This window comes from Loxodonta africana, chromosome 18 (genome assembly GCF_030014295.1).
Source record: "Loxodonta africana isolate mLoxAfr1 chromosome 18, mLoxAfr1.hap2, whole genome shotgun sequence".
NCBI lineage: Eukaryota > Metazoa > Chordata > Mammalia > Proboscidea > Elephantidae > Loxodonta > Loxodonta africana.
In genome coordinates, this window is record NC_087359.1 from 57,728,844 (window position 1) to 57,754,042 (window position 25,199).

Here is a 25,199-nt window from a genome sequence, read left to right on the forward strand (position 1 = left end):
ATAACATTTCGAAGAATGGGAATTCCAGAACACGTAATTGTGCTCATGTCGAACCTGTACTTAGACCAAAAGGGGATAATGCATGGTTTAAAGTCAAGAAAGGCATTTGTCAGGGCTGTGTCCTTTCGCCATACTGAGCAAATAATCAAAGAAGCTGGACTATATGAAGAAGAACGGGGCATCAGAATTGGAGGAAGACTCATTAACAACCTGTTATATGCAGATGACACAGCCTTGATTGCTGAAAGTGAAGAGGACTTGAAGCACTTACTGATGAAAATCAAAGACTGTAGCCTTCAGTATGGATTACACTTCAACATAAAGAAAACAAAAATCCTCACAACCGGACCAGTAAGTAACATCATTATAAATGAAGAAAAGATTGAAGTTTTCACGGATTTCATTTTACATGGATCCATAATCAACACCCATGAAAGCAGCAGTCAAGAAATCAAACGATGCAGTGTATTGGGCAAATCTGCTGCAAAAGACCTTTTTAAAGTTTTAAAAAGCAAAGATGTCATTTTAAGGACCAAGGTGTGCCTCACTCAAGCCATGGTGTTTTCAGTTTCCTAATATGCATGCGAAAGCTAGACAATGAGTAAGGAAGACTGAAGAAGAATTGATGCCTTTGAATTATGGTGTTGGTGAAAGAGTATTGAATTTTATATCATGGACTGTCAGAAGAATGAACAAATCTGTCTTGGAGGAAGTACGGCTGTAATGCTCCTTAGTAGCAAGGATGGCAAGACTTCATCTCACGTACTTTGGACATGTTATCAGGAGGGATCAGTCTCTGGAGAAGGCCATCATGCTTGGTAAAGTAGAGGGTCAGCGAAAAAGAGGAAGACCCTCAATGAGATGGATTGACACAGTGGCTGCAACAATGGGCTAAAGCATAACAACGATTGGGAGGATGGCGTAAGACCAGGCATTGTTTCGTTCTGTTGTACAACTCATAGGGTTGCTGAGTTGGAACCGACGCGAAAAAGAGGAAGACCCTCAATGAGATGGATTGACACAGTGGCTGCAACAATGGGCTAAAGCATAACAACGATTGGGAGGATGGCGTAAGACCAGGCAGTGTTTCGTTCTGTTGTACAACTCATAGGGTTGCTGAGTTGGAACTGACTTGACCATACCTAACAACGATAACTGGGAAACCCTGGCGGCATAGTGGTTAAGTGTTACGGCTGCTAACCAAGAGGTCAGTAGTTCAAATCCACCAGGCACTCCTTGGAAATTGTGGGGGCAGTTCTACTCTGTCCTGTAGGGTCGCTATGAGTCAGAATCGACTCAATGGCAGTGGATTTTTTTTTTTTTTTTTAACAACGATAATGGAAACCATGGTGGTGTAGCGGTTAAGCGCTACAGCTGCTAACCAGAGGACCGGCAGTTCGAATCTGCCAGGTGCTCTTTGGAAACTGTATGGGGCAGTTCTACTCTGTCCTGTAGGGTCGCTATGAGTTGGAATCGCCTCGATGGCACTGGGTTTGTTTTTAACAACAATAACAGAAGCCAAGCTTCACCCGTGGGTCAGTGTAGCCCGTTGGGCATTGACAAACCCAGCTATCCTACCCTCTCATCATTCCTATTTAAAAAAAAAAATCTCTTTGTTTTAGAGTTTCCATTTCTGACTTAAGTTTTATTGTGGGGTCTTTTGGATAAAAGAATGTGTGTGTGTGTTTTCTACACAATCAGCAAACATCCTGGGCTTAGAGAAACCTTCCTGGAATCCTGCCTGGCTCCTTCCTTCATTTCGGGAGAAACGTGTGTACTGGGGAGAAACGCCCAGCCCCCACAGCTGGGGCCTGTGTATATGTGTGTGTGCTGCTCTAATGCTGGGCACGTCTGGCCGTTTTCAAACAGCAGCTGGGAGGAACAGTTTTGGAAATATGAACGTGTCTCAGATGGTGGATGTAGGCCTGCCTCAGAGCCTCTCCTCTGTATTCCCTTCTGCTGATTGCATGGGCAACAGGAGACAGATCAGCACAGGAGGAGGCAGGGAGGGGGAGGAATAGTGAGGCTTGGGCCACCAGGAGATGGAGCCCAACATAGCTGGTGTCCAGAAGGTGTTTGTTGAGTGACTGAAAGACCCACTAAATTGGGGGCTGGCAAACTATCAACTGCAGGGCAAGTTCAGTCCACCACCTGTTTTTGTACAGCCTTGCAAAATAAGAATGGTTTTTACGTTTTTAAACGGTTAAAAAAAAAATTCCATGACTTGTGAAAATTATATGAAATTCAAATTTCAGTGTCCCAGAATAAAGCTTTATTGCCACACAGCTACACCCATTTGTTTACATGTTGTCTACGGCTGTTTCTGCGCTACAGTGGCAGAGTTGAGTAGTTGTGACAGAGGCCGTCTGGCCGGCAAAGCCGACAATACTGTGGAAGGGGTTTTGGCACCAGATACCTCAGGGCTTATAGGAGGCAGAATACCTGATTCCAGCACTGGATTCCTCAGGGTTTATGGGAGGCAGAACACCTGATTCCAGCACTGGATTCCTCAGGGTTTGTAGGAGGCAGAATACCTGATTCCAGCACTGGATTCCTCAGGGTTTATGGGAGGCAGAATACCTGATTCCAGCACTGGATTCCTCAGGGTTTGTAGGAGGCAGAATACCTGATTCCAGCACTGGATTCCTCAGGGTTTATGGGAGGCAGAATGTGGCCTGATAGGGAAGGAGCCAGGAGATGGACAGGTTTTCTAGAAAGGTGGGGTGGCCCCATGGCAGTCCCTTGGGGTGACAGTAGTAGCTGTGATGATACCAGATGCAGCCGGAAGCTGGAGCTCTGGTCCCAGGCCGAGTTGGAAAGCACAACGTTCTCTAGAGAGCAGAAGAGGAACCAAGGGGGCAGCTTGACCAAGGTGATTAAAAGGGAAGGTGGATAGAAGACCTCCTCGGAGGCCTCCTGAAGCTGCTTTTAACTGAACTGCAGGCACCCACTCTAACTGGTCCTGGGGTGGCACAGGGTGGCATCTGGGCAGCCACATGTGACTGTGACCTATAATGCCAGATAAACTCCGCCTTAGGAACAAGCTCACCTTAGAGAGCAAGGCAGTGGGCACCAGGACAGGCAGGGCCAGCTGGCTGAGGGCAGTTAGAGTTGGCCATGCCCTGGCTCCACCATCCAGCTGCGTGGCCTTGAGCAAGTTACCTTCCCTCTCTGAGCCTGAACGCCCATCTGGGGATGTTAAGAGCATTGCATACGCTCACCTTTATTATTCCTCTAGCAGAGTGCCTGCCTGGCCAACAGGAGATGTGCACTGCTCTTTCTTGGTCTCCTCCACATCTCCTTCTCTCCTTTGACCTGTATCCCTCGACATCCATTTCCACACCCGCCCCTACCCCTGCCCCATCTTTCTTAGGCCTTTGGGCCCAGACATACCAATAAGTGGGCCAGAGACAGCCAATCCCTGAAGATGCTGAGTCCCACCCAGCTCCCACTCTGTAAGCCCCCAAGCTACCTTTTTGGGAAAGGGGATCAGTGTATGGCAGAGGGCATCTCCTGGGGTGGCAGTGAACTTGGGCCAGCTTGGGGTTGAGTGGAAGGAGTGTGGGCCTCTTGAGAGGAAGGCAGGAGGACAAGCCCCAGGATGCAGCCCTGCCCTACCCTGATCCCAACCAGACCCACCTTCTGCCCTGGGCTCCTTTGGCCAGATGGAAGGCCCAGCAACCGCTTGCCCTCGTGCTCCCCACACCCAGGAATTCTGATTCTATTGGATGTCAGGATTGTTTTTAAGCTCTGCAGTTAATTCCAGTGTGCACCGGGGTTGAGAGCCACTGATCTGATCTCCCCACACCTACTCATTTCATACATGCAGAAATGGAGGCCCTGAGAGGGGCAGGGAGAGACTTGCACAAGGTCAAGGGGCTGCAAGGACCAAGTTTTGGCTCTTTCTGTTGCTGTGCTGGCTGGGGTGTGGTGTGGAGAAGCTGGGGTGTGCTCTCAAGGAAGCAGCTGACTTCTCCCAGGAGGGCTTTGGTCTCCGTGTTTCCCAGGGGTGGGACAGTGAAGAGGCTGGGTCTATAGGCAAAGCCCGTGTTCCCAAGCTTTCTGCTGATCTCCATGGAAACTCCTGCAGGCTGCCTGACCCTAGGGCCCTTTGTTACCCCAGCCTCTCCTTTGCCTAGAATATCCCAGAATATCCAACCGTTATTATCCAAGTCTCGCTCCTGTCTCTTCCTCAGCCCCAGTAGCAGAGAGAATGCAAGAAGGAACATGTGCCAGGTACTCCCTTGCCGATTTGAGGCGTGTGGTTTCCCAGCCTGGGCTGCCATAGAAACCCCTGTTTGCTCTTCTAGGACTCTGACCTCCTCTGGGCCCTAGCCTAGGAGCCCCTGAGCAATATACAGAGTTCTATATGTCAGGGTCCACAGGCTTCTAGAAGACCCCTCTGGCCTCTTTGGTATGACCAGTTTCAGGGGAAGCACCTGTGGTTAAGGATTCTGGCCCTTTAATTAATCCACAGCCAAGGAAGCTGGAGACACATCTGCCCACAAGTGCCAGGAGCTCAGGTTCTATAAGTGGACACAGGACTGGCAGGACTGATGGAGGCATTGCTGTTAGTTGCTGTCAGGTTGGCCCCAACTCATCATGGCCCCATGTACAACAGAAAAAACTGTAGTCTGGTTGTCACCGATGGAATTGTGTCCCCAAAAGCTATGTGTAAACTTGGCTTGGCCATGATTCCCAGCATTGTATGAGTGTCCTCCATTTTGTGATCTGATGTAATTTTCTTATGTGTTGTAAATCTTGATCACTGCCTGTGGTTAAAGAGGCAAGATTGAGTTAAAGAGGATTAGGGTGGCATGCAACGCCCTTACTCAGGTCACATCCTGATCTCAAGTAAAGGTAGTTTCCCTGGGGTGTGGCCTGTATCACCTTTTGTCTTACAAGAGATAAAAAGAGAATCAAGCAGAGTGGGGGAGGGGATCTCACACCACCAAGAAAGAAGCGCCAAGAGTGGAGTGCGTCCTTTGGACTCAGGGTCCCTGCACTGAGAAGCTCCTAGACCAGGGGAAGTTTGATGACAACGACCTTCCCCCAGAGTCGACAGAGAGAGAAAGCCTTCCCCTGTAGCTGGTGCCCTGAATTTGAACTTCTAGCCTCCCAAGCTGTTAGAGAATAAATTTCTCTTTGTTAAAGCCATCCGCTCGTGGTATTTCTGTTATAGCAGCACTAGATGACTGAGACAGTGATCTTGTGCCATCTTCATGATCTTTGGTTTGCTTAAGTCCATAGTTGCAGCCACTGTTATTCTGAGTGCCTTCCAACCTAGGGGTCTTACCTTTCAGCACTATATCAGACAGTATTCAGTTATAATCCATAGAGTTTTCATTGGCTAAATTTTGGAAGTAGATTACCAGGCCTTTCTTTTTAGTCTTGTCTTAGTCTGGAAGCTCCACTGAAACCAGTCCATCATGGGTATTTGAAATACTGATGGCACAGCTTCCAGCATCATAACAATACGCAAGCCACCAAACCGACAGATAGGTGGCGGATTGAGGCATTAGCCCTTGCTCTACTGACTTCTCGTTAGCTCTGGTACTAGAAAACTAAATAGAAACATAATGTCTGAGTTTGCTTCTTGGTCTTCCCTCAACCGGTGCTCTCGTTCGAATTCTGGCTTGAGCAGCAGTGTGTTCTTGTCTGTGGTCCACACAGTCCCTTGACTGACCCTCGGTGAGTGTGGATGGCCTTCAGTGTCAGCCAGCACTGTTTCTAAGTTTAGACCTCAGGCAGCCCCGTGGCTGCTAGTAAGTCCCAGGGTACCATTTGATATCCATCTGGCCCGAGCCACTGTCTTACCCAGCCTGGCCTGTGATACCAGCTACTGCCGGTGCTAAAGGGAGCGGGCAGCCTCATTTGGCCAAACCCATCCTTGTCTTCTGCTATAGAGAACAGAGACCAGCAGCCTCCTCTCTGCTGATGACTTGGTTTTATTGTCACAAACTAGGATTGACCTCAGTGATCAGCTGACCCTACCCTCTAATCGTTATCTGAAAAAATAATATCACCTGCAGGAAAACAGAAATTGTGGCTTGAGGAAATGGGGCTGAAGCAGGGGCAGGGAGCCAGGAGTTCACGGAGGCTTTTCTGTGACCTGTGTCCTCATTGCCCATCATGTGGGCTCCTGTGCGCAGAGTCTCTTTGGGACCAGGGCTTGGCACCTCCAGCAATGGGATGGGCATCCATTTCTTCCCTTCTTGGTTTCTAGTTTCATATTTCCTTCTTTATGAAAGAGCATTAATTCTTCTCAAAGACTCTTAGACTTTACCTAATCCAGAACTGCTGGGTGTGGGCAGAGAGGAGGGACCCTCTGCCCTCACCTTTGAGATAACTGGGCACCTTTTCTTCTATGTGGCTCCAGGCAGGTGAGGTACCCTCCTGGGGCCTTGGGGCTTCTCAAGCCTGGGAGAGTTTCAGAGTAGGTGGGTTCACCTCCCAGCTGGTTGGCAGGCCTGTGATTTCACTTCAGCAGGTGGACTTGATTTCCTAATTTGCTTTCCACTTAGAGATTATCCAGAAAAGTTTAAGTGAACTACAGGTATCCCCCACTTTTTGAAAGTTCACTTTTACAAAATACCTAAGTTAGTACCTGTTTTCAATAACCGATAGAAACCCAGAGAGGATTTTCGCTTTTATGAAAAAAGGCGAAACTAGCATTCAGTGTTTGTTTGGCAGTGAGCTGTTAAAGAGGCAGCAATTCTGGCAACTGAAACTACACTGTACAGACACTATTTCTACTTTACATAGGCTGTGTATTTATTATTTCATCCTGTGTTTACTATATGTTAGTGCTATTTTAGGTTTTATGTGTTTCTTGGTATGATTTGGTAGGTTATTTCTGGGGTCAGGGAACACTCAAAAATAAATTAATAGTAATTGCTTCTTTGCTTTACGCCATCTCGGCTTACAAAAGAACTCATGGGGACTTTCTGCTTTCTGATAGTGGGGGAAAACAAGAACTCTGGTTTGAAATAGCTTCCTAACTCAGTCTTGGCTGTGGGTATCATTCTAGGTGAGTGAGCCACATCTGTGTGTGAGGTTTGGGGGTGCCAAGTTGCTTTGGCACCCGGCTTGAATCATGATACTAGGAGGTATCAGGGCAACCCCCAGGGACATGTGCAGCCACTGGGCCTCCCACCTACCTGCTATCTAGCTGGGGGCCCAGGCCAGAGTTGGGAGCATGCTTTTCTTTGTATACTAGTTCTGCTGGTCCAAGCATGCCTGCTCAGTAGGCTTTCCCCTCTTGATTACATTAACTGCAGGCCCTGAAATTGGACCCAAGAGTTAGAAGGCCAAGGCACTGTGTTTCTGGGGTGGGAGCCCCAAAGCCTGAGTGATGCCTCACTGAGAAGGCCATTGATACATCATCCAGTGCACTTGCTGCAGTGCAGCCCACCCCTCCCCGTTTGCTTACAGAGATGGAGCTTTCAACATTGCTGACTGGGCAACCTTCGAGTTCATTAGATCCTCCATCCAGAGCCCCACGCTGGAGCATGGGGCTCCCTATAAACCGCAGACATGACTTCTCTTGCCTGCACAGATTTGAATTGTTATCTTGTACAAAACAGCCATTTTGAAATAAAAACTTGAATTCTTGAGAAGCCAGAAGTTCTGAACCGCCTCCCATAGCCTCCCCTGTCCTCCCCAATGTTGAGTGAGGGCAGAGCCTGGGTTTCTGATTAATACTGTCCTTGCTGCTATCAGGAAACCCTGGTGGGGTAGTGGTTAAGAGCTATAGCTTTTAATCAAAAGGTCAGCAATTCAAATCTACCAGGTGCTCCTTGGAAACCCTGTGGGGCAGCTCCACTCTGTCCTGTAGGGCCGCTATGAGTTGGAATCGACTTGACGGCAACGGGTTTGGTTTGGTTTTTGGTTGCTGCTATCAGGGTTCTTGGGCACTGGGTTTTTTGGGTTATCAGGGTTCTTGTTTGTCAGTAAAGGGGAAAGAGGTATTTCTAGTACCTGAATCTCCATCACAAGATAGATGGAAGAGGTCTTGTTCCCGCTGGCCTCATTTCTTCCCAAGGCCTAGCCCTGAGGCTTGTGGGCTTGGGGCCTCTGCTCTGCGGGATGACCTGCTGTCTGGCGCATTGTTTTACCGACTGCAGCTTTTGTAGAGAATGGAAGGGTTGGAGAATGAAAGGAACAGCCCCTCAGAAATAATGATCATGATCTTCAGTGCCAAGTGGTGTGCTGAAGGCATTCTGTGTTTCTCATTTCATTGAATCCTCATCAAAAAAAAAAAAATGGAGTTTACACCAGAGGAAGCAATGTGCTGGCGAGTTCCTTGCCCTAGGAGAGGCAGGGCAACTCTGATTTGGGGCTGTGAAATTAGAAGTGGGGTCCTGCGTTGGCTCTCCTGCCCCTCCACTTAAGCTCCCCAATTTGGTCTTGCTGGCTTCTGTCCTCTGGTTTGGATTGGAGCCTAAAAAGAGAGGCGAAGGAGAGGGGGCAATGGTGGCTGAGCCGATCCCCAAAACCTCAGGGGAGAGAGAAACCTTCCAGCTAATTTCAAGCTATTGGGGATTCCTTTTTTTTTTTCCTAAAGGGCATGGATTTGAATATATTGCGTCTTAAGTTTTTATAGGGAATTATAGTACTTGCTTCAGGAAAAAGAATATTCTACTTTACAATATAGCTTTCTTAGTAAGTAGGTAGAGATTACCTACTTAAAAAGAAATTCTCCAAAAGGAAGCTGCTGAGTCCCAAGGCTTTGCCAGGTTAGTGAGTGGTGGCATGGATAATTGAAAGAGCTTTGGAAGCTGGCCCACCTGGGCTTAAATTCTGGTCCCCAGCCACGTATTAAGCTATGTTACTCACATGAGGTCTTTGAGCTTAAGTAAAACGGGCTTATCAGCGTTCTCACTACGAGTTGGAAACTCTACAACACCTGACAGCAACAACAAGATAATGTATACAAAACGCTGGGCATATTTATTGTATCTGAGAAATAGAATGTAATGATAAATGTAGCTGTTATTTTTGAGAAACTTGGTGAGAGTGACAGGGAGAGTTAAAAAAAAAAAAAAAAAGGAAAAAATACCTGTTTGCATTATAGTTAGGTTGGGGATTGGATTTCCTGTGCTTGGTATAACCCTCTCCCGCAGTGGTATCAAGCAGATACAGGGACCCCTCCTCTCCCAGAAAACTGCCTAGTCATCATAGCTTTGCATGTGTGTGGGTGACAACTGAGGACACTCCAGAGGAAGGCAGAGGGTTGCTTTGTGCGGTTGTATTAAGGTCAACTGTTTGTTCTCACCCTGCCAGTATGGCTGTGTTGCTTTTTCATAGTAAGCAAAGGAAAAAGATGTCCAAACCGCATTTCCATGAAGATGAGTTGCTGAGGAAAAAAAAGGAAGACACATTTATTGAATAAAACGTGCCTGCCATTATCTAATCAGCCAGTCTGTGCTGTTCTTATCAGTGGTTTCCTGTGATGATGCTTCAGTTTTATCATCTGGAAGGCTTTCTGACAACCAGGGGTTTGCCCAACCAACGATGAGCTTCTTGGTGCTTTAACATGTCCGTTTCTTTCCTATTTTTGGTGTGAATTATTCTAAACAGTGATGAGATTCATGCCCGCAACCCTGGAGATGGAAGAATGTATGGACAAAACAGAAAGGCATCTGACCAGGCCCCACAGTGTGGTGGTTGCCAGGGACTGCCTGGGCCAGGCCTCCTCTAAGGCATTGTCATGAAGCCCCTCACCAGTGCCGTGGGGACTTGTGACCAGTATCTTCATCACTTTCAGCTTTGACACTTAATTTGACTAAGATTTACACCAGCCTGAACTGACAATAAAATTACTCTTTTTAAAAGAAACTAGACACAATTTTATAAAATCATTGAAAATCAACTTAGATTCTCAAGAACTGTGAGCTCTATATGAATCATTTGATAGGCTATGTCTGGCTGCCTCGATTATAGAAAAATTGGAAAATACAGAAAAGGGCAAAGAAGAGAAAAAAAAATCCCTAACCTCACCACTGGTCCCATAGCTCTTTGAGCTTCCTCTGTTCTAGCCCCTATCTTATTTCATTGTAATTAATTGTTTTGATGTCAGTTGCCCCTCTCTGGACTGCAAGGCAGTCTAGGCCAGGGACACGTCCCATTGTGCTGTGTATCTGCTTCAGGCTTGGTATCACCTGGCTCAGTCACAGCTGGAGGGGTTTCCTCCCTTCTTCAAGCTTTGAGGCCAGTTAGCTTCCTATTGCTGCCCAACAAATCGCCACAAATTTGGAAGCTTAAGATAATACCCACTTGTTAACCTCCCCGGGAGGAGCAGGCGGCTAGGCTATCTGTTTAGGAGCTCACAAGACTGAAGTCAAAGTATTGGCCAGGGCTCTGACCTGTAGACTCTGGAGAAGATTCCCCTTCCATATTCATTTAGGCTGTTGGCAGAGTCCAGTTCCCTTGTGGCTCTATATCTGAGGTAATTTCCTTGCTGGTTCACATCCAGGGGCTGTTCAGTCTCCTGAGGCCGCCCATATTCCTTTTCACGTGGCCCCCTCCACCTTCAGAGTCAGCAACAGCACGTGCTTTGAATCTCTCTGACTTCTCCACTAATATCCAGAGAGTGGAGCCCTGGTGGCGCAGTGGTTAAGAGCTTGGCTACTAATCAAGAGGTCAGTAGTTCGAATCTACTAGCTGCTCCTTGGAAACCCTATGGGAGGTCCTGCTCTGTCTTATAGGGTTGCTATGAGTTAGAACCGACTCAATGGAAACCGCTTTTTTTTTTTTTTAGTATCTAGAGAAAACTGTCTGCTTTAAAGAGCTCATATGATTAGTTTAGGCCTACCTGGACAATTTCCCTTTTGCCATATAATGTAGCAATCACAGGAATAACAATATGGGGTCATGAAACCATCTTAAAATTCTGCCTATAATACTTTTCCTCCTCCTACCTGAGTGAACTGGTACAGGTACCTTAACCTCCCTGAGCCTCTCTCCTTAGCCATCAAATAGGCAGAATAAAGGTTTTGACTGAGAATTAAATAAGGTGAAGTAGTAAATACCTACCCAGTGCTTGGTATGTAGATATTTCTCTCTATATTTTTTTAATCCTTGATAAGCCAATTTTATTTGAAATCTGTGTTGTCTGATTCAGATATAGCAAAATTGTCAAGAGCCACCTTTATCGGAAGTATTTGTCTTTCTAAAAAGTTGTGATTCAGAAATTTTCTGCGCAGAGGAAACAAGGGGGCAACATGCCCTCCTCTAGACTCTTGTTTTCCTCCGTCCCCACCCCCAGCCCTGAAGCACTGGCTTCTCTGCTTCAGCTGCTGTCTCTGGGAGGGTGCGAGTGGGGGTGAGAGCTTGCTGCCTGTCCTCAAATAAGTGGTGGCTCCTGGCTGGAGGCCGGCCCACCCAGCCAGCAGCTGCTGGCCCCTGCCACTCAGCAGGAAGGCTGGGCCCTGGCTGGGTGCAGGCTGACGAGGACACCCAGGCCTGCCTGACTGACTGCTCACCCATCTCTCTGCCTCTCCTTCTGTGCCCCCTCAGGAGATCCCCAGCGAGCTCACGCTGGATGCCCTGCTAGACATGAACGAGGCCAAGGTAAAGGAGACGCTGCGGCGCTGCGGGGCCAGCACTGAGGAATGTGGCCGCCTACAGCATGCCCTCACCTGCCTGCGGAAGGTGACAGGCCGGGGTAGGTAGGGCCTGAGGGGGCCGAGGCCAGCCCCTTTGGCTCCCTTTCCCCAGGCCTGGTCTGGTTCCCTAGGGGCTGAGGTCTCTACTGAGGAGGGAAGGATAGGGCGGGGTGAGTGTGGCCTAGGGCTTCTGGGGCAGCTTGGAAAGACCAGAGCAGATGCTCAGAGCGTGATGGAGCTGACCCAAGAGGGTCTTCAGTGCTTGGGTTCCGAATGGCTTGGGCACTGCAAAACCCCGGGAAGCACCCATTAGCCCTGGCTAGACATTCCAGGCCAGTCTGCCGGGGCGGATCCTCTGTAGAGCGCATATGTTGGGCTCTTCCAAGCCTCCACCAGCTTCCTGCATTCCAGCTCCTCAGACCGCCCCACCACCTCCTGGCCCTGTGGCTGGCTGGGCTCTCTGTTCAGAAGGGGCACAATGACTTGGGCTTAGCCTGAGCCAAACCTGATTAGAGAAATTGCACAGCTTTTCAGCTGGGAGTGTGTACACGGCTGTTCCCGGCAAAGTGTGTAATCCTGGCATTATGAGGAGTTCTTGGGAATTATTTGCAGGCTTTCTAAGTCTTGCCTTGGAAACGGCTTCAAATGCCTGCCTTAATACTCTGACTACTGCGCAGATAGAGCATTACAATGAGCCTAAGGAATGGAATTAGCCCTGTTTTTTAATGATCTGAGCCACCTGTCTTATCTTCCCCTGCCTGAGGCTTAAGGTAGGCACCGAGGTTTATATTCAGCTTGATTTTTTTCCGGAGAGGATTGGGCTTAATTTCTTCCCTGGTCCCATTGTCTGGTGGCATAGCGGTTAAGTGCTATGGCTGCTAACCAAGAGGTCGGCAGTTTGAATCCACGAGGCGCTCCTTGGAAACTCTACAGGGCAGTTCTACTCTGTCCTATAGGGTTGCTATGAGTCAGAATCGACTCAACGGCAGGTTTGGGGTTGGGTTTTGCGCCCCATTGTACCAAGTCCTCCTCTGAACCCAGAGCGCTGTGTAGAGTGCCTCACTTAGTTCAGAAAACCTCGACATGCCAAGCTTCTTGCCAGGTCCTGGGAGATAAACCTGACCGAGATGTGGTCAGCATCTCGTCCCATTTTATGGAGGAGACTGAGCCCAGAGAGGGGAAGAGGCTTGACCAACGACACAGCCAGCCAGCGGCAGAGCCGGGATTCGCGTCTTGGTCCTTGGCGGTGGCAGGGTTGTTTCCACCTTGTGGAAGAGTAGAAGGACTGTTCCCCCAAGCTGGCATCTTTGGGGTGACTTGTCAGCCTTTCCCATCCTCTCCTTATGCCTGGTTTTTAAAGACTTGTGGAGGAGGCAGCTGCTGAGCGGTAATAGCCGTTTATGTTACCACAGCTTCTGTTCCGCCTGTCCTGGATGCCTGCCAGGGTAGGGAGATCATTGATTTATTAAGCACCTACTGTGTTCCAGGCATTGAGCCAGGCACTTGACACACACTGCTGCAACAGCCTCTTAAGCAGTGTTGTTAAGCTCGTGTTGTAGCTGAAGCATCCAAGCATCCGAGGCCGTGGGTGCCTTGCGTGGGGTCCTGTACCTGGCACGTGGCAGAGCTGGCGTTTGAACTCAGGTTTCTCCCTCAGAGGATGCGTTTTCCACTGTGCCCGGGGGAGGCCCCGGAGCGGGGAGCTTTTCCAGGTTCCGTCCTGCTCGTTAGGCTATAGCTTGTGGTGCCCCTGCAGCCCCGAGAGTGCTGGTCCAGGACACAGGCCTTTTGTCTGCCCAGAGGTGGCTGACGTCACAAGCACCTGCGGGGACTGGGCGGGTATAAATGATCACCCCCGTCTCCTGGCTCATACAGTCAGTGAGTCTTCATTGCACCCTGACAGGGCTTGTAGAGAAGCAGGCTAGTGTCACAGTAAAGAGCGTGGGTTCTGAAACGAGACTGCTCGGCCACTTAGAAGCTGTGTGGCCTTTGGCCAGCTACTTAACTGCACTGTGCCTCAGTTTCCTCATTTGTAAAATTGGGGTAATAAAACACCTCTCTCCTAGGATTGTTGTGAGAATTAAATTAGCAAAGGTAACATGTTTAGTTAGGCCAGGGCCTGGCACGTATTAGGTGTTCTGTTTACTGTTAGGCCTGTGAGATGATAGAAGATGTTGAAGTTATTCCCCTTGTGGTCTCTGGTCTTGAGAAGGGCGAGTGAAGGATGGTTCTCTGTGGCAGAAGCTGGTGCGTAGGAGATCATTCTTGCTGATGCTCCCTGTCCTTTGTCTAGGGCAGACATCACTAATCTGTGAAGTCTTTGCTATTTAGTGACCCCAGCATTATTCTCAAGCAGTAACTGCCAATCGACTGATGCTGGCTTGCAAATCAAGACCAATTTGCCATCCCTGAGCTGGCTCAAAGCGATGATGATTAAATAGGCAATTTGAAAAATGTGGGCGCATTTAGTTTTGGTGGCAGACTTGCCCTTGGCAGTTTTGGTTGGTTCAAATGAATTTATAGGTTCATGAACTCATTCTTTCCTTCATTCAACAAGAAAAATATATTCAGGGCTTCTTATTAACCAGTTGCTGACTCCAACTCATGGCAACCTGTGTGTCAGAGCAGAACTGTGCTCCATAGGGTTTTCAGCGGCCGATTCTTTGGAAGTAGCTATAGGCCAGTATATAGATAAAAAGGTAAGGCGTGGCTCTAAGAGCAAGCAGTGTGGGAACACAGAAAGTGAGTAACTCATTCTGCCAAGTTGATTCATGAATAGAAAGTCACCGTGCAGTGAAGGAGGAGGTAGGATGTTTGAAGAAGACAGCTTGGGCTGTACAGAGAGGTTTTGAAGGCCAATCCTTCTCCACCATCCCTGATAAATGGCTCTGTAGGCTTAGGGTTGACTACCTCTGATGACAGAGAGCTCGTTACCTCCTAAGGCTGTTCCATTGTAGGTTATTCAAAGTTGATAGCAGTGTGGGAGGACGTAGAGTGCTGAGATAGAGGGATTCAAGTCCCATTCCACCACCGACTTAGCTGTCTGATATTGGGCAGCGTGCTTAGCCTCACTTGTACACAGGACAGCAGAACAGGACTGCTGGGAAGATTGCGGGAGACAGGCAATAGATAGCACCTAGTAGAAGGAATTCAGTGTAGAAGCTTATTTGGTCATGTGTCAGAATCTCCCTTCCCATACTTTCCTCTCATTGATAAACATAAGAGGAGAGAGGTATTTTCTCCTTCCCCGTGACAGCCCCTTGGGCATCTGTAGGATGTGAGATGAGGTCCTTTCTCCCTGCCTCAACTCTCCAGTGTCTCTCTGTCTCCTACACGGTCAAATCTGAAGTCCTTACCAAGACATCCAAGGCCCTTCCTGAGCTGGCCCCAGCTGGGCTGACCCTGTCTCTTGCCTCTCCCTGGCTTGTCCTCACCTCCCAGGGCACATGGAACTCTTTATAGTTAACTAGAGTATACCATGCATGCTCATATCTTTGCATGTGCTGTTTCCACTACCTGGTACGCCTTTCCCACCTTCTTTCCTAGCAGGTTCCTGTGTATCTCGTAAGACTCAGATATCACCTCCTCTGGGAAGCCTTCCCTGACCACCCCCCTCCTGAGGCTAATTTAGAGTCCTCCTCCTCTCTGTTTCTCAGCCCTCATGCACGTCTTCGTTCCAGCACTGTCAAGTGTCTGTCATCCCCATTAGACTCCTGAAGGATAGGGGATGTATCTTTTTATGCCTCTACACCCAGCACCCAGAAGATGCTTGAATAAATGGATAGACTATGCCATTGAGCTGGAGGTTCAAATGCCACAGAGCCACAGGGACGAGGGTCATGGGGTGGGGGGGGGGGCTTTAAAGCTTAGGGCTGGGCAGCAGACAGTCACTCACAGGCTTCTCTCAGGAGGAGACCCTGATCCCTTTGTAGCAGGATCTCGTTTCACAAGCCCCAAGGCAGTTTGCTACTGGAAGGTGGGTGCAGCCCTTTTTCTTAAAGTGGATCCCTTTCCTTCCTTCACATACGCCAGTTCCCCTTTCCTGCTCTTTTTTTTTTTGGCATTGTAATTAATTTTAGTATTTGTATTTCCCATGTAGCAATACAATTCAGTTAAGCCAAGGTAACCAAAGACAATGGCTTACTTTATACCAGATATGTTTGAAATTTATTTTTTTTAATCTCTAATCATGAAATGGAAGGATTTTCCATAAGTTAAATTAGAGTTACAATTAGCAGAATTCAGGTGGCATTTTCTTTACGCACCTTTTTCCATTCTCTGTTGTCTTTGGAAACCCTGGTAGAGTAGTGGTTAAGTGCTATGCCTGCGAACCAAAAGGTCGGCTAGTTCAGATCCACCAGGCGCTCCTTGGAAACTCTGTGGGGGCAGTTCTACCCTGCCCTACAGGGTCGCTATGAGTCGGAATCCACTCGACGGCAAAAGGTTTAGTTTTTTTTTTGGTTACCTTTGGGCAGTCTTCCTTCTTACTACCCTATACTGTGCTAATAGAGTTTATTGTTTAACATCATGGCTTTGTTTCCTAACTCTTAATAGTCAGTCATCACTTCCTTCCCGAGGGCACACACTTGTGGAGGGAGAGGGTTCCGTGCTCACTCCCCGAGACCTGCCAGTAAGAGCACTGCACAGCCAGTCCTTCTCTGGGCCTCATTCCCCCCTCTATAAAACGGGAAAGTAATATCGGCCGTGGTGGCCTCACAGGCAGCTAGATAATGTGTAAGATGATGTGTGACAGGCTTCTGTAAACCAGGCAATGGCTATTAGCTGAGGGTTATTGGCCCTTCTGTTAAGGAACTGTGCAACCTTGGGCAAGGTGCTTAACCTCTCTGGACCCGTCAGTCCCTTCTAGCCCCAACCAGCAGTGACTCAACTTCTTGGCTCACAGGAGGGGAGCACAAAGAAGATTCAGGCTGGAGTCCATTAGATGCCCGGCGAGAAAGTGGTTCGGGGCCTTCCACGGACACGTTCTTATCAGCCAGCATGACCTGCCTCCCGGGGAGCACCCAGCTGGGCAGAATGGGCAGCAGTGCCCAGGGTCCACGTTCCATCTCCGTGTCAGCTTTGCCTGCCTCAGACTCCCTAACCCCCGGCCCCAGTGAGGGCCTCGTGGACACCTGTATCCCCCTGCACGCCAGCGGCCGGCTGACTCCCCGCGCCTTGCACAGCTTCATCACACCCCCGACCACGCCACAACTGCGCCGGCACACCAAGCTGAAGCCACCGCGGACACCCCCGCCACCCAGCCGCAAGGTCTTTCAGCTGTTGCCCAGCTTCCCCACACTCACCCGGAGCAAGTCCCATGAGTCCCAGCTAGGGAACCGCATCGACGAGGTCTCCTCAATGAGGTGAGTGTCCCTGCCAGGCCGGTGCTGAGTTTGCCGGCTAACGAAAGTTTTAATCGTGGTTTTCCAATTATAAGAGTAATAATAGGCTTGATATTAAAAAAAAAAAAAAAACCCAAACCCATTGCTGTTGAGTCAATTCTGACTCATAGTGACCCTGTAGGACAGAGTAGAACTGCCCCATAGTTTCCAAAGAGTACCTGGTGGATTTGAACTGCTGACCTCTTGGTTAGCAGCAGTAGCGCTTAACCACTATACCACCAGGGTTTCCTTGATATGAAAAGGACAAGTAAAAGCAAGTACAGAAGTGTGCAAAGTAAAAGGTGCCCCATCTCAGGCAACTCCCCCAACTACCATAAGAGATCAGGCTGAATCATACTAGATTCCTTTCATATATACACACACACACATCTTGCTCACTCATATATACACACACTCAAAGGAGGTTTTTTATTTGTTATCAACAATAATGAAATGACACCACATATCACTCAGAATGGGCTGGGTTATGCTGCAGTAACAAGCCTCCCCCCTCCCCCCCAAATCTCTGTGTCTTAAAACAACAGAGATTTAGTTCTTGGTCATGCTACCTGTCCATTGTGGGTCATCCTCATTCCAGGTCCCAAGTGACAGAACAGCCACTGAACATTGCTGGACACTGTGGTAGAAGGAAAAGAGAGTTCTAGATATTTTGTACTGGCGGTTAATGCTCATACCTGGAAGTTCCACTCTCTTTTATGCCCTTATCCAAGCAAAGGGGCCAAGAAATGCAGTTCTCAGGTGCGCTCACAAGAGGAGAACTGGAATATTTGAGTAAAACCGCCAGTGATTCTCAAATACAGTGAAATCTCTGAGAGCTGGAACTTGACAGGACTGCCTTGTTTTTCCGGGTCTCACAAGTTTTTCACCTTTGACCACCTTACTGTTGCTCTCTATTACCAGACCCATTGCCATCCAGTCGATTCCAATTCATAATGACCCTATCTATTAGTGGAAAATATTTGAGTTTTCCTCTCTGACAGGTTTTCACCTTACGCAGGTTCTGGCTTTTGCAGGTTTGAGTGTACCATGAACTCTGTCTGTCCTATAACTTGCTTTCTCAACTTACCTTGGTATCTCTGAGAACTTATGTCAGTACATCACGAAATACAGTAAGTCCCGGAGTTAAGAACATCCAACTTATGGGGCAACTCGTACTGACAACGGACTGCCATAAAGCCTGTTGTATTAAAAAATTGAGTTAAACACAACGGTTCATGATCACGAATGCATGCACTGCTTTGCCATGCTCATGAAAACATTGCATGGTTTCAGTGGTTCATGGGCATAGATAAAATATGTGCTGTATACTGAGCCAAATGTTTGATACTAAATAAGAACCGTATGTACCTTTTCTGACTTACCTACCGATTCGCCTTAAAGACAGACTTAGGAACGGACCTTGTTTGTAACTCGGGGACTGCCTGTACCTTATTCTTTTATTCTGTGTTTGAAATACGTGACACAGTCACATGATACCAAAGGCAAAAGCTTTGTGGCTTATGTCTGCTAGTCTTTGTAGGGGCATGCAGTAAAAAGTCCACTGCCCCCACCTCCACCGTTCCCCCACAGGAGGCAACCAGGTTGTCAGTTTTGTGTGTATCTATGACTATTCAAATGACCTCACTCTTTTTAACTTTTGCTTATCATTCCCTTGTATAGTTTACCTCACTAGGTGCCTCTTGATGGACATTTAGATCATTTTCATTTTTGCCATTACCAGGATTGCCCGTGTAGGTAGACTCTTCCATGCAGTGCAGAAGGAAAGGGAGGGTTTTTTTGGGTGTCTCTTTCTTGTACCCTCAACGTTGGGGCACCTGGCTTTTCTCCTGGCATAGGTACCCATTTTCTGGGGGTTCCTCGGGCTGTGATCTGCCTTGGGCCTTAGTGTCATTTTTGTTGGATGGGCTTGTCCCCTTTGCTGGCCATTTTGAGTCCTTCACCTCTAGGGTCCTGGACTGCCCTGAAGGTTTTGAGTGTGTCATCTAAGGAGGAGAAAGCCGCACTGGGCACTCTGACTCTGCCATGCCTGATCTGGCTCTCTTGCTGGGGACTGGAAGCCACCAGAGGGGCCGCTGCCCTTCCTTTATGCCCTGGACTCTTGACAGGCAGGCCTCCCCTTCTCACAGAGAGCACAGCGATAACTAACATGTGTGCTACGTGCCTGGCAGTGAGGATGTCACAGTGGGCAGAACCCAAGTGCATCTGTTTCTTACTATCTCCCGAAAGAGTGTTAGCAGGGGGTCTGGTCTCCTTGCCATGCTCTGGGCAGAGAACAGACTTGCCTCAGAGCCCGCAGCTGGTGACCTGAGCCTCAGACACTGAGGTTCGGAGCCCGGTCCCTGCAAAGCCATCAGAACTAGTACTGACATTGCCCCACAGGCCACCTCATGCCCTCCATAAGCCCTGAGGGCAGACTGAGGCATCCTGTTCCTCCCCAGCACTCTGCATCCCTCCGGGAAGACGTTGCTCAGGGCATGTCCCGGCCTGACCCTCCTTGGGGGCCACCTTTCTGCTCTCCACAGCTGTTCTCCCCTGCCCCTCCTGCCTCAGTCATATCCTTTCCTCCAGACTGACCCCTTTTCCTGCCTAGACCCTGGGCATCCGTCCTTCCCAGGGCTATAGCCAGGGCTTCCCTACTTACTGGCTTCGTGACCTTGGAACACTCACTTGACTTGTGTGAGCCTCAGTTTCCTCAGCTGTGAAATGGGCAGAATGGTAATCACCATGCTAGGTGGTTGGTGAGGCCTAGATGAGCTAACATATGAAAGTGCAAGGCACAGAACATAGCTCTTGTGCCCACTAGAGGGCACAGGGTGGGCCATTGAGGACGGTGGGCCATTGAGGACGCTGGTCCCCACAGAGATTGCAGGACCTTTCCACCTTTACTCAGCAAGCCTGGCCCCAACCCACGGAGTCTCCCATCCCAGCGCCCTGCCTGCTCTCTCCCAGGGGTACTGTTCTAGGGGGCGTGCTGAGCCAGCGCGGTGACACGTAATCCTTTCTCTCCTTTTTGTCTCCTCCAGGTTCGGTAAGAACAATTCGTTTTCATCCCCTCTGCTACCTGGGAGCCGGGTTTGTGTTGCTGTCCCCATCGGGGGTGGATTTCTTTGACACTATTAGCCCACTCGGCCTTTTGGGAACTCAGAAGCAGAGATACTGGCAAATGCCACAGGAAATAGCTTTAAGACAGGTGGCCTTAGAGTGAGGCTGACCTCATTCCAGCCAGCGGTACCCTCTGGGAGGTGCAGACCTTGGGTGTCGCAGTCCACACCAGCCCCATGATGAGCCTTGTGTGCACTTTGCCTGCTCCACAGGTGACCTCAGTGGCAGGGAGCATTTGCCTGCTTGGTGCCAGGGTAAAGTGATGCTCCCACGAGGGAGCCACCTGTCTCTTTGGTTTAGGTGGACTGACTCCATCCTCAGAACCCCAGCCGATGTCTCAGGATCCCTGTCTTCAGGAGAGAGGCATTCCAGGAGGCAGAATGTGACTGGCTCTGAATGAAGCCCAAGGGAAACCAAGCGCAGGAATCGGAGGGTGCAAATACCCGCTTGGAAGCGGAGGAGGCAGCCCAGGCAACCCTTGGCTCCCTTCTCCACCCCAACCCTACTTTGGGCGTAGGTTCTTGCACACGGCTGTCTGTGGGGCTCTCTTCAGTGAGTCAGGGCTGTGGGAAACAGCCATGCCTTTTGAGCCTGCTTTTAATTCTCTGAGCGGAAATGCAGAGACATCAAGTTTTCACCTGAGCAAATAGTTTATTTGTTCTATCCAGAGCTGGCTAAGGAGAGAGCTTTGCTGACAGCAGGGTCTTGGAGATAAGGATGGAGTGTCGTAGGCAGTGAGTGCTGAAGTGGAGCTGGCTGCAGGAACACTCAGGGAGGCATAGGGAGGAGGAAGGGAGAGCTGCACATTCCCTTCTCCAGGGCACAGGCGGAAACTCTCAGGGCCTTGGAAGAGGATTTCACATCACCAGCCCTAGGAGAGCCCTGGCCCTCTCATCCTCCCAGTTGCCATGGTAGTGCAGGGACCATAGTAGTGAGGCTGCTTCCCAGTCTTGCTGGGAAGGGAGGGTGAGACTTTCAGGGCCATATTTCCATCTAGATCAGGGACAGTCGATGCCTGGCACATTGCTCACGTCCCATGCCTGTGGCAGACATTACCAATCAATCATTGCATGCTTTCAGAGATAGATGGTTAAAGTCTCATTTTCCCACAGTTTATTTCTCTCAGGCTGGCAGCCTGACCACTTTTAGACCCCCAGGTCTGAGAACCCATGTTATGATTGCTTTGGCTACTGATTGGGATTGGGTGGGCCTCAGGAGCAGGTCGGGATGAGTCAGTCCCATGGTAAATGTGCCAGTAAGAGCTGCAGGTGATATGATTGTGGGTTCCCAGGTCAGGAGAGCACAAGAGTCATTTTTGTCCTGACCGGAACTCACCCTGGTTTGAGAGGAGTCAGTACCTCCAACATCCTCTTCTCCTTGCAGTTGGCTTTGTGGTACTTGGCCTTAAGTGAGCCAGTACTTAATGGGCACCAGCTGTGTGCCGCCCCTCAGGGGCCTACTGACTCAGAGAAGCAGCACTGTTTCTTGACCTTTCTGGGTCATGCGTCCTTTTGATAATTGGATGAAAGTCCCTAGAAAGCCTTTAACATTCTGTTAACCAGTCCAGAGAGTTCACAAACCCATCCATGGGCTCTCTTGAGAACTGCCCCGGGCACAGACAGGCAGTGACAAGGACGTGTGTGTGTCTTTGTCTATCTGCCTGTCAGTCTGTGAGGGGTGGCCGGGTTGGACACGTGGCTGTCAGGGGATAGAAAGATTGTTTCTTCCCGCACTACCTGAGCCTGTAATGCCATAAGCAATAAGCACTCAGTGTCCCTGTTCTTACGAGGAAGCCCAGGATTTGGAGGGGGAGAACCCAGGGCACCCTCCAGGAAGGCAAGCAGAGGGGTGCCTCATGGCCCTTCTCTCGGTAGAGAGGCTGCCCGAGGCCTCCCTGAGTGAGGCTCACGCAGACTGACTTTGGTACCCGGTGGAGCTGGACCCGTGAGGGAGTATGAAAGCTTCATCTTGTCTTTGTTCTACCTGCCAAGATCTGGCAATGGTGGTTCCCAGAGGAATATTCTCCAGGTGCCTCCAGCTGGAAAGGTACTGGATGAACTATGTGGCTAACCTCGCATTCCCCACTAAAGGTCAAACAGCTTCCACCCACTTAACAAGAAGTGACTGGAATTAAACCCTCACCAAGTGGTGACCTATAGGTGTGTCCACAAAGAGTGTGAGAGATTGGGGCGTGTAGAGCCTTCTACCCTAACTTTGCTCTGGTGTCTGGCTCTCAAGCTGGCCTCTCACTGGAGCCGGGATCTGTGCAGGGTTGGCAGCCTGAGCCGTCTGCTGAGGCGAGGCAGTAACCTTCGCTAGAGAAGCCGCCACGCCACGGACAGTCATACTGTCCCCTGGGTCTAGCCTGGGTCTAGCTTGGCCTTTCCCTGTTTTGATAGATGTAGGTTCAGGGAAACATTGCTCTACTGTGCTATAAATAACCGCACCACATCCAGCCTTGACCTAGAAGGCCATGGGTGCTAGCCGTCCAGGGCAGGGCATCCTCACCTGCCCCACACGGCCTCTTTCCCACAGATCTCCCGCATGGGTCTCCACAGATGGTACGAAGGGACATCGGGCTTTCCGTGACCCACAGGTAGGTCTGGCCAAGGCCTGGGCGGGGAGGGGTGTGGGAGCGGGGCTGCAGCTCACACAGTGCTGGCCCCCTGAGGGGTTGCTGTTCACCACAGGTGGGAAATCGATCCTGGTCGATTGCTCTTCCTCATTCTGGCCTGTCTGTCCATCTCCTCTCTGGACACAGCCCTGTACCTGCCTCGAGCCCCTGCATTGTCACACAACCACGTGGATGTGCTGCGCCCTCCCTGCCCCTCAGGGCCTGTCTTGCCCTGCAGCTTTCACTTCCACCAGGGGCTGTGAGCTAGACTCCAGCTGTGTGTGGAGGCACACCTAGAATTCTCTCCCCAGTGGAGGAAGCCTGGGCTTGGAGAGGTTGAGTGACTCACCCAAGGTCATGCTGCCAGTGAGGAATGCTTGAGCCCAAGCTGGCTGGAGCTCAGGGACCTCTCTTCGGAGCCTCATTGGTACTGGGCTGCCTGTGACCCAGAATCTCGGGGAGGAGGTGTCTGGGGTGCCAAAGACAACTCGGGCGAGAGGGCCCTTGGACTGAAGGCCATACCCAGGTAGTCAAGCGTGGTCTTCTCGTGAGAAACCCACTTCTTCCCCACGAGCTGTACAACTGAGGCAGCCAGGTAACCTCTCCAAGCCTCAGTTTCCTCCTCCCAAGTGGGATTAGAAAGGTTGCGAATAAGGTGAGAGTGTTGGCCCTCTTGCAGAAGAAGGCAGCTAGTCCGAGGCAAGATTCAAACCTTCCCAGGGCTGTCATGGGTATAAAATGGGGTGACGTGCATCTGAGCTTCACATGTCTAGCAGTAGGGGGCACTCTGATGGTACAATGGTTAAGAGCTTGGCTACTAACCAAACGGTCAGCAGTTTGAATCCACCAGCCACTTCTTGGAAGCCCTACAGGGCAGTTCTACTCTGTCCTATAGGGTCACTGTGAGTTGGAATCGACTCTACAGCAACGGGGTTTTTTTTTTTGTCCTGGCCCTGAGAGAGGCAGACATTATCAGGGCAAATGTTATCTGAGGGATTCAGTACAGCAGGGGGCACCATTTTGGTTTTTTCATACCTGATTTCACAGAGGATTTAAGGCTGGGCCAGCTTGCTCCTGGGTGTTTCCTGGTCTTTGTCCTTCCACCTTGTGGCAGCCAGTTCCAGGGGCCACCCTCCCTCCTCACTGGTGTTTCCAGGCTGCTCCACCCTGGGTTCTGGGCTTGGGTAGAGATCATGGTCATACCCTCTTGGATTTTGAAACCCATGACCCAGGCCCCTCCTCAACAAAAGGTCTAAAGGTGTTTGGTCTCATCATAGGGGGAAAATACTGTCCCGTGACCCTTCCCTGGTCCAGGAAGGCTTTTCTCACCCCAATCTCCCCACACCCTCCAACCTCACTAGCATCTGCCCCTTCTCAGGCCCAGACCTGACTCCTATTTAGACCTATATTCAGGATTTTTTAGTGGAGATCATCTCCATTACCACTGAGTTGTCCCTTCTCCCCCAGTGTCAGCATGAGAGGAAATTAAAGCCGAGACTGAGAGAGCGAGTGTGCAAGCACCTGTGTGAGTTTGCACACCCTGGTCCCAGGGAGACAGGATCTGGACTCCTTTTATTGTAGCTTGCTCACTGCACTTCTGGAAGGCAGGCACCCTTTGTCCTAGCCACCAGCAGCTCCCGTCTTTGTTGGGTCCTGGAGACAACAAAAATGTTTATGTTTATGAATGATATGAACCCCTCTGTGTTCCAGGCACTGCACATTTACACAGCACATATTTCATCCTCATCAAACCCCCGTAAGGTTGAGTGTTGGCCCGTTTGCAGAACTCTCAGGCAGCTAGTTGGAGGCAGGATTCAAACCCAGCTCTGTCTTACCCTGAAGCTCGTGCTCTTTCCTTGCACTCAGGCCTTCTTTGGCCTCAGCCGCCCCAGTGGCACCTCTTAGAGAACCATGCAGCTCTGGGTTCTAGCCCCTACCATACAGCGTACCATCTGTGTGACCTTGGGAAAGTCACCTCACCTCTCTGAGCTGGTTTCCTGACCTATAACTGAATCCCGGACCTGCCTCACTGCGGGGAGAGGGGGGTTGTTATAAGAATCAAAGGAGCTAATGTTCATGGATGCAGTGCAAACGCCCTCCCAAATCCTGCTGAGTCATTCTGCTGTTAGTATGATACACTGTGCTCCTAAAAGTTTATACCTCCAAAAAAGTGAACTCCGGCCCTTAGGCCTGCCTACCTTATGGACTGGCCTGGAGCTTTTTTTCTGGAGGATACCCCCTGCTCAGCCCCCATCCTTCTGATCCTTCCGATTGTTTGTGTTTTAAATTTTGATTTCGTTTGGATTGAAAATTCACTAATGAGTTCAAAAGTCAAGAGTGGTATAAGACGGTGTGTGTAGGAGAAGGTCTCCCCTCCACGTCTGTCCCCAGTCAGTGCCCAGGTGCCCCCATAGGCAGGTGTGAGCAGTGGCCTGCTGTCCTCCCCAGAGCTCTTCTGTCCAATCAAGTGCA

The 25,199-nt window shown here is 49.8% G+C and overlaps 1 protein-coding gene across 4 annotated transcripts in view; it reads left to right on the forward strand.

Annotated features, from left to right (window-relative positions):
* KSR1 (kinase suppressor of ras 1) overlaps window positions 1-25,199 on the forward strand; it is a 171,769-nt gene that overhangs the window by 114,589 nt on the left and 31,981 nt on the right. For 2 of the 4 annotated variants that reach the window (XM_064271446.1, XM_010594201.3), the window contains exons 3-6: window positions 11,521-11,668; window positions 16,513-16,972; window positions 20,035-20,039; window positions 22,649-22,709. In XM_064271446.1, the coding sequence (XP_064127516.1) occupies window positions 11,521-11,668; window positions 16,513-16,972; window positions 20,035-20,039; window positions 22,649-22,709 (674 nt within the window). Of the gene's footprint in view, window positions 1-11,520; window positions 11,669-16,512; window positions 16,973-20,034; window positions 20,040-20,132; window positions 22,710-25,199 lie in introns of those variants that run through there. The other 2 variants (XM_064271443.1, XM_064271444.1) reach the window with 1 other exon arrangement.